This window comes from Chelon labrosus, assembly GCF_963514085.1.
Source record: "Chelon labrosus genome assembly, chromosome: 9".
NCBI classification, from domain to species: domain Eukaryota; kingdom Metazoa; phylum Chordata; class Actinopteri; order Mugiliformes; family Mugilidae; genus Chelon; species Chelon labrosus.
The window spans coordinates 25,749,648-25,759,315 of record NC_140359.1 but is presented as its reverse complement, the minus strand read 5'-3'; the positions used below and the strand labels follow the sequence as shown (position 1 = coordinate 25,759,315).

At 42.6% G+C, this 9,668-nt stretch overlaps 1 protein-coding gene across 1 annotated transcript; it reads right to left on the bottom strand.

The window, feature by feature from the left end:
• Positions 1-142: 142 nt before the first annotated feature.
• On the bottom strand, positions 143-8,820 carry LOC311493313 (uncharacterized protein). The gene is made up of 10 exons (XM_084551905.1): positions 8,756-8,820; positions 7,084-7,694; positions 6,951-6,987; positions 6,306-6,385; positions 6,099-6,179; positions 5,924-5,983; positions 5,623-5,718; positions 3,575-5,453; positions 2,148-2,306; positions 143-1,006 (listed from the first exon to the last, which is right to left on the bottom strand). Exons 2-10 carry the CDS (start codon positions 7,630-7,632, stop codon positions 705-707), a joined length of 3,243 nt encoding a protein of 1,080 aa, XP_084408031.1. The 5' UTR covers positions 7,633-7,694; positions 8,756-8,820; the 3' UTR covers positions 143-704.
• Between the last annotated feature and the right edge of the window lie 848 nt (positions 8,821-9,668).

Sequence of the window (9,668 nt, the reverse complement as noted above, 5' to 3'; positions counted from 1 at the left end):
ACACCCTCAGAAGGACACCATGTCCATTCTCTGATGAGTCACAACTGTTTTGAAGGCACACAAGAGACCTACACAATATGAGGCAGGTGGTTTTAATCTTGTGGCTGATCGGTGTACATTTAATGTACAGTGCAAGGTATTATAAAAGCATTAAAATACTGGCAGCTTATCTTCAGTATTATCATGAACACTGTGGAGTGTTATTTGCATATAACGCCCGCAGAAGTGTGATGTATACATGAAGGAAATATGCAATAACGAGGGTGGCACAATATTTTCACACATAATTTTTATTCTGGGAACTTTTATTCTTGGTGGAATTATCAAAAACAACATACCACATCCTACTATACCAAACAGAGTAACCAAATACTGTATACCAAATAAGGCGTTCAAAGTAGATGAACAAACCCTCCATCAGAAAAGTAAACATTCGACATCAGTTGAATCTGAGTGACATTATTTGTTAACGGTCTCTGTCAAATGAACGTGACAGAATGAAAGAAAACCACAGCCGAACACACTGTGCTCACACAAAACGACAGAGCCGCAACGAACCATGAACCGTGAATACAAAAATGAACCGTTATCAAATTATTCTTGGCCAATTTAACAAATGTCGGAAAGGTACTGATAGAGGTGAGTAAATGGAAGATGGGAGAGTAGCACAAATCCGGTTGAGCTATCTACAATCTGTCTCACATCTACAGCTGCTGGAAGTGTTCAGTGCTCTGCTGCTGTTGTTCCACTTGCCCGGCGCTGTTGCCGTTTTTCGGTAAATTCTGCGAAGAGCCAGTTTGTCTTTTTAGGGTGGTGATCCTGTTTCTGACGTAGTCCTTTACGCCTTTCCACGTCCGGGTCCGCAGCGCTTTGGGCTCGGCCTCAAGACACCGCATGCAGTCGTTCTTCTGAGGCACCTTGTGTCCTTGAATGAACTGCATCATGTGTCTTTCCACGGCGCTAACTTCGTCCTCGTCCCATTTCTGTTTGGGTTTGTAGCTGGTGCCTGTGAGGGAGGGGGAAAAAGAGAAATGAATGAACTCGTGTGAACTTCTGCAATCACTGAAAAGCTTGTCCACAAACCCTTGTCTTTGTCTCAAGTCCCCTTTAATCTGTGTGAATAACGCATGATGTATAAAAGCTGAGATTTATAGCATTTATAACATTCATCTAAACATGAACTGAGGTATTTGGAGAACTAGCTAATATTTTGGATCAAATCAGGTCAACTTAAAACACAATTAGCAAACCTTAAACCAGGGGTGTCAAACTCATTTTAGTTCAGGGGGCCACATACAGCCCCAATTTGACTTCAAGCGGGCCAGACCAGTAACATAACACAATAATAACCTACAAGTAACAACAACTACAGACTTTTTCAATTTGTTTTTGTGCAAAAAAGAACAAGTGAATTAGGGGAATGTTTACATTTAATAATATTTCTTAAGAAAAACAAGTGCAATTCGGTCACATTGCTGTCTGCTGTTCATCTTCAATGAAAAACTGCAGTCTTCTATGTAATTTTTACAGGTTCTTGCTGATTTGACCCCCTGGCTGGCCGCTTTTGAGCCCTATGTTTTACACCTGTGCCTTAGGTCAGGGGTCTTCAACATTTTCAGGGCCAATGACCCCCAAACTGATGGTGAGATGGAGCAGGGAACCCCTACTTATGTATATGTGTATTTAAAGAAATTTAAATTTATGGAAAAAATAATCCGCGACCCCCTCCTGCAGTGCCTCCACGGTGCCGCGGACCCCCTGTTGAAGACCTCTGCCTTAGGTGATACAAGCAAACTGACAAATAAATCAATGGAAGCCATATAAAACAAATTAGACGCTGTTCGCCTATATAAAATAAAACAGATAAATATAGATTCTGTTTAGTTTTGTGTTGTGTTGATTTATTATCCACTGTTGGACTTGCTAATAGGTCCATGCTGGAATGTCAGCCTTATGTTTAATCCCATGAGAGGTAGCTCAAGTAACCCCACAAAATTATTAATGCATTCATAATTAATAACTGGCAGCAAACAGGAAAAAAACCTGAGCAGCTGCATCCTCCTCTTGATTCCCACAAAAACATTAAACCTTTATTTGGTGTCTTTTACTGTGATTAGAGAAAGCCTCTCATTAATCAACATTACTACCTTGTGCCCCTGACTTGACAGGTATGTTCATGTTGGAGCTGGTTGGTACTCCGTGATGCGCTTGTTGATGATGGAAACCTCCCGGTCCACAGCCTGCACTGCCGACGTCACTGTGATCCCACAATGCAGCTTGTTGTGCTACAGCAGGCTGTGCTTTCGCTGTGTCGAAGACAAAAAAAAAAGTTGTCAACTGGCATCTAACTACATGAATATACATTTCCTGCACAAACATAACCAGCTGTGTTCGTAGCCAATATATTTGTTTTTTTCTCAGTCGAAAAGTTCATTCAGCAACATACTCAGTAGCCTGTGAACATTTATTCTCATCCAGGAGGCTGTTAACAACATCTAGACATGTCACTGACTGAGTCTGGTCCTCAGTTTGCTATTTTTGTGACCCGTATTACATCACCACTATCCAAACATTAACTTCATAATATTAGATTAATCTAACAAATGAAAACTGCCCAAAAAATGTTTAATTAAATACATAAATGTTTGATTAAAATCGAAAAATAAAGTTGCGGGGATGTTGGGCCCTATCCCAGGCAGGGTACACCCTGGACGGGTCTCCAGTCTATCACAGGGCTTACGACCAATTTAGACCTATGAACCTAACCAGCATGTCTTTGGACGGTGGGAGGAAGCTGGAGAACCTGGAGAGAACCCACTAAGACACAGGGAGAACATGCAAACTCCACACAGAAAGGAACCAGTCGACCATGATGGTTTAGAACCCGGAACCTTCTTGCTGTGAGGCATCAGCGCTAACCACCACGCCACTGTTCCGCCCTATGCTGTAAATATGTTCTCCAAATTAAAGAGGCATTCATGCTGAATAAAGTAACTCGATGGCTTGGACTACGGCTCGCTGATCAAAGTTCTACCGCTTCACATTAAAAGCAACCGAATGCCAAAACACGAGCCGACTATGCGATGTGTTTTGTCAGTTTGCTAAGCACAAAATACATCTGCAAGACCATTTTTTTGATAGCGGATTGTTTGGAAATATTGCAGGAAGTAATGGAACAAGATGGGGCCACGGTGAGCTGTTGGATGAAGAGCTGCAGGAGGCATGTTGTAGCCTCTTAGCCAGGTAACCACAGCTGTAACAGATCACAGCGGCTCACAGGTTGATGCAAAACAAAAAAAGGTTGGGGAGCTATTGCTCAACTTCTTTATTGAAAGCTTTAATGCCCCCAGAATTCTGTGAGCTGTAAAGCATGGTGGTAACGGCACCACCATTATCTACATAGGGGGTCTTCTCTTGGTAATAACACTCTGAAATATTGTGATAATGCTGCAGTGTGGGGTTATGGCCTCTGGCTGGTCAGCTTTCTGTATCTTCCATTAAACTCTTAAATGTGCAAAATTCCCTATGGTGTTCTGGGACTTGTTAGTCACATGCAAAGCGAAGAAATGATTACCTCCAGACTGCAGCTCAACATCATCGAGCGTCATGGCACTGTTCTGTCTCAGGACCTGGACTTGGTTATTGGGGCCCAAAATGTGGTAGGCCTCGTTTTCGTCCAGGTTCATCAGCTGCAGCATCGTCGTGAAATGCTTCTGGATCTTTCTCAGCGTCAGGGCTTCGGGGTTCTTCGCTCCGCACGCCTTGACAAATCTTTGGATGCACTCGGACCCTCTGTAGGCCGACAGCGTGCTCGGCCGGGCAAAGAGGAAGGTGTTCATGCTGGGGACGCCGCACGCATCGCGGACGCTTACGAGAAGCTCCATAGCCGACACGAACGAAGGCTTCAGCAAAACAGGGACCATCCTCCCGCAGTTCCCTCGTATGTCAATTCTAACGAAGAACCTGCACATGGTTCTTTCCAAATTCGACACGGAGATGTCCATGTCATCATGAGCGTCCGTCTTCTTCCGTGACATGAAGGCTTGTATTTGAATTGACGATATCTCTCTGCACTTTCTCCTGTTAAACATCATTATCCTACAAAGCATTACCCTGGCCAGAGCGGCATAGTTTTCTACAGACGTTTCTTCTCTGAGTTTCTTCTCCGCTACTGCGTGAGCATTCTCCAAGTGGAAATGCAGGGACTTTACATCTTGACCAAATGGCACCTGCTTGTCCGTGGTCAACTTGGTTTCTTTGAGGCTTGTCAATGCCCCCGAAGAAATGAGCTCAGTCCACTTCTCCTGGTACACGTTGAGGAAACATTTCGCAGACTCCGCCAGCTCGGCATCACCACACTTCAGTGCGTTGGCCTCAACAATGCTGCAGGTCTTCTGTAGATGGTAACCAAGCTTGAGGGCAAGAGAAGGAGTGGTGTACTTTTTGCTTTCCGGGTCATAGCCTGCCAGGGCGTTCACAGCAGACACCACATGTGGGAAGTTTGAGGGATAAAAGAAGTCCTCCAACTCCTGCATGGGGGTCGTTTTTTGAGCCTTGAGCACAAGCCTTGCTACTTGACGAAGGTTTTGTCTTATATAACCATGATTCTTCACGTCAGAGCCAAACTGATAAAACATCTGCTCTCCGAACTGTAAGATAATCTTGTCATCCATGATGGTTTGCGTCACGTCATCGTACACCATCTCGTTCATAATGCTCCTAAAAGCGTCACTTACGCCAAGGTCTCCCAATGCTTCAAGTGCACAACGCGACGCGATGCGCTTTCTTCCGATCTTCATTTCATTTTCGGACTTCACCTTCTCTGGGCATCTTCTCATGTGCCTGAACAAGGCTTTCTTTAAATAAAGACCCTGACAGTAGAGACAGTGAAGAAAGTCTTGGGCTTTGCCAACGCGCTTTGGTCTTTTTCGAACGGCAAGTTGTCCCTTTCCTGCTCTCAAAACGTCTTTATTATGCGCAAAGTTTCCTTGATTTGTTAGTTTGTTCCATATCTTTTGCCTTTCTTTGGAATGTTTTGGATACTGAAACGCAGCTGCCACCTCTGCTTTGTCACTGTGGACCGTCTCAAGATGCCGTGCCATTTTGATCACCGGTTTGTGGCAAAAAAAACAGTAACTCCTCTTGTCATAAACACGATGTTTTTTCGAATTTGAAGTCGGTAAGACTAGAGTTTCTGAATGCTTCTTTTGGGAACGCACAAATATCTTTTTTGGCGGAGGAGTGAAATTTTCATCCTTACACAGAGAACTTCCTGATTTGGCCCTTTTTCCCCGTGGGGGGTGAGGTTTTTGCGTGGGGGGCAAAGGACTGCCATGATTGGATTCGTTTGAATAACAACCGTCCGTCTCAGACTTGGAGAAGTCACCATCATCATCAGGTATGTAATCAGGATCACTGTCATCCCCTGACTTGGCTGAAGCAGTTTCCACTTTCTGAAAAAGAAAAATGTACAGACACTCATTTGAGATTTATAAAAACCATCAAGGATTTGTGATCTACTTGCTGGCTAGGTCACTGAAATAGGTGCAGATTATTTTTCCTTTAACTGCTGTACTGTAGTACTGTCTGGGTTTTTAAACAAATAAAAATACAGTTAATTACCACAGATATTGCTTTGTTTGCTGGATCCACTGGCGTTTCACATGGCTCATTTTCTTCGCGACACAATGAAGGTGAACAATCTGCTACAAGCTGTGACTGAAAAATAAAAAAAAAATCACACAAACAGAGAAGAACAAGTGTTAACAACTAGTTTTTATGTTGAAAAAGCCAAATTATATTTACTTTGATTCCATTAATTAAAAAAAAATGGGGGAAATCATCAGAGAGCTTTGTAGCTTTGCATGTATTTCAGATATGACTTCTCCGTTGCATATTAAATTACAACATCAGAACAACCTACCTGATTAGCCGTCTGTGGAGACTGGACATCACTGCCCTCATCTGGAGGAATGGATTCCAGCTTAATAAAAAAGAATATAGCGAAGTTAAGAGGGTGCAGACATAACTATATAAAACATAATGTAACCAACAATTGAGTAAATTCAATATATGGAACCCCTTTTAAACACACTTACAAGTTTATCCATTTCTTCCAGCTGTTTAAGTAGTTGTGCGCGTTGATGTAAAAGAACTGAACGTAGTCGCTCATTGCTGGCCTAAAAGCAGACAGAAATAATCAGCGTAACATGCAGCTATTGAAGAAAAACTACAAGTATCTTCATAAAATGAGCATCAATAATGAGCCAACAAAACTATTAGAGGTTTGCTGTTAATTTCCTCACCCCTGGCGTAACATTCCCCTCTGGCAAGGGCTCTTTGTTAGGGTGAACAGCTGCATCTGGGACAGACTCATTCACAGTTTCTGAGGAAAAAGACAGGGAAGTTAACTAAAGAGCTACAAACGAGACGGCGGCATAATCACCGATGACGACGTATTTGCGTGGAACACAACAGCGCGTCACAATGTTTGTGCTCTTCTAATTCTAATTTTAAAATACCCAGAATTAACAGTATATACACTTATCAGGCATAACATTATGGCCACGTTCCTACAGTTGTGACTTGAGGGGAGGTTCCTCTGTGGATCATCCCACAGATACTTGATCAGTTTGGGATCTAGTGAATTTGGAGGCCAGGTAAACACCTTGTGCTGTTCTTCATGTTTTTTTTTTAGTTGTTCCTAAAGCGTTTTCGTGTGTGTTCCTGTGTGTGTCCTGCATCATTGCTATGGGGTGGGGGTGCCTGGTCTGGTCTAGGTGGGTGCTACATGTCTAAGTAACATCCACACCAATGAATGCCAGGTCCAAAAGTTTCCCAGCAGAACATTTGAGTGTATTTATCCTCATCTAGGAAGTTACCCAACAAACCAAATGAAAAAAACCCACATGATACATGACAAACTTGGCAGTGCAACATACAAGGCTTACCTCTATAATGCAATGAAGGCATCCACTGAAGCTGCTCCTGAGAAGTGGATGAGGCATAAATGTGAATAAGTGTATCCAACAAAACCAGTCAACTCTGTTTCTTCTCTTCAGAAGTAGCTTGAGATGTACTTACTTGTTGCCCACATGACGGCAGGCTAACGGGCAGGTCTTGAAGTCCGTTTGGCAAACCCTGACTGGTTAAGGGATTCTGAAAGGATGCTTTGTAAGGGTCATGGGGCGAGAGAACTGGGAGATGCTGGTTCGGTTGGGGAAGGGACGACGGGGGTAGGTTTTTCCCATGGTTTGCGGTTAGCAGCAGCGGCAGAGTCTGAGGGCTTTGCTGTGCATAGGACACGATGTGAGAGGCACTCGGGGTAGCAGCAGTGTTGGCAAACAACGCGTTGGAGGGTGAAATGCCGCTAATGTGGGGGGCTTTGTGCAGGGCAGCGTGATGAATATTGTGTCTGGGAGCTAGGACGCCCAGGTTGGTCATACAATTCTGACCGGACGCCTGCATGTGGTCATAGGAGGGCCTCTGGTCAGAAGACGAGCCCATGCTGTGATGCTGAGAGCCGGTGAGCAGGTTGATGGGTCCTTGAGATGGAGCCGTGCACCAGCCATTCTGGCCCTCCCACGACAGGCAGGGTGCATGGCTCTTATTTGCTGCTGGGTTGTCCATCATCCTCCATAACCATTAAAAGGTTGCTGCTTGCAGTCTCTCTTTTATTCCCTCAGAGACAGGTCCTAGTGGAGCAAAACAACACAGAAGTGATCAGCAGGGATAGTACAATATATTATGGTTATTTATTGTGGTTTGCATTAAACCTCTCGTGAAGGTTTTTGTTTTGGGAAATGATACGGAAGACGGTGATAGGATGTGGAGGTTTTACAGGCAGAGAAGACAGACACTGTAGAAAATCATTTTAAAAATAGTCTTAAACAGCGTTAATCAGATACGTTCTACAAAACAAAATTAGTTCATTTAACTAGTTTGAACTTAAAAACATATTTAGTTTGCTTGGTAGTACCACATCTACTTGGCTGCAGGAAATCATCATAACCTTGCATCTGCCACCACGATAATATGTTGTATACCTAGAGTTTATCAGCTGAATGCACAAAGCTCCTTTAGCATGTTTTGTTTCCATATCACGCATGTGGAAGGTGGATATCAGTTAGCTTTAAACTGGCTAGGCTTTAACTTTAGTTTACCAAGCCATGTACAAAAAGATGGGGTTTTAATAACACATATGTATACATTACAGTGGACACAGTGAATGGGACTGTGTGCAAACATGAATGAAAACACACGAAAGCCTAGTGACAACACCGTGTTCACTGGTATATCTGGAAATCTCACTGAAAATAGTAGAAACAGAAAGTGTCTTGCAGCTTCCCTAAACAGGGGTCAAGTTAAATGCTAGCTTAATGGCACATGTTATGTTTTAGTTAGTAGGTTGTGTCAACAGAGCTACATCACACAAAGCTAACTAATTGCGACTAAATTAGTAATTTATTAAAATCACATATCGTTAATATCTGTGTCAGAAAATGCTAATTTATATTTAAATCGTTGCCAGTACTTAGAAATCCTTGCTATCAGTGAGGTGCCCCCCTCTCTCGTCACTTCTTTAGCTAGCTAGCTAGTTAGCTAACGTTATTAGCTGCTAGCTGTTACCAAGCTAAGCTGTGGCATTCAGGAGTAACCCGTACAAATGACACATACCGCACAATTAACTGAGCAGACTACCGTGCACGTGCGTTGGTTTGTTTTTTGTTTTAGTAAAAAGCTTAAAAGTTAGTACCATCACTGCGGATATCACGGGAAGCGACGGTCGTTGTTTACTGGATAGCCTCGCCTAGCTATGGCTGCTAATTTAGGACTTCCGCTTGTGTTTTCAAAATAAGAGCGTCGTTTTTAAAACTAGAGAGCGCGCAGGATGGATTTGTTTTAACTGAAAGACATTTTATTCGAGATCGTGTGACTTTAATCCGTAGCAACGTATCATCCTTTATATAGTTAGCATGTGTTAAAAATGATTCCATGAAGTTTCAAGGAACTACAATAGTCAAATGGATAAAACATTATTTACGTTCCTTCAGGCTGATCTTTGACTTTGTTTAGATTGCTTGTCACTATTTAGAATGTAAAATGCCACATGGGTGACTCCAACGTTATTTGGAAGAAGGTGCAGGTGCTACTGTGCAACACAACAAACACACCGTCCCTACTGTGAAGCATGGTGGTGGCAGCCTCATGCTGTGGGAGAGTTAAAACAGTTGTGCTTATAATATATTCTTCGTAGCGAACTGAGATAATCTACAAAGTGGCACAGATCAACTTATTTAGCTGTGTGAGCCTGGGCAAAGGTAAGAGCAATAAGTGCTTGTTGTTATAAAAAGAGCCCATAACACTATAACACCCAAACTATGTTTAAACTGCATTTACTGATAGCTACATGGGACAGGTGCTATGGTTATACGCCAGTAAAGAATCCTTCAGTTCAAGAACATGCAGCAAAATTTCAGTTATAATCCAATTGTTTCTTAAAGCACATTTTAATCTTTACTCTTTGTCTAGTAATTCCTTGAAAACATGCATTGCAAAAATAGCATTTTGATTCCAATCAAACAGAAAATAAAGTAAAAACAACTAAATCTTTGATGGATTTGAAAGACTGATTTAATAGGGACAACTGTTTAGGAACTGAGGATGAG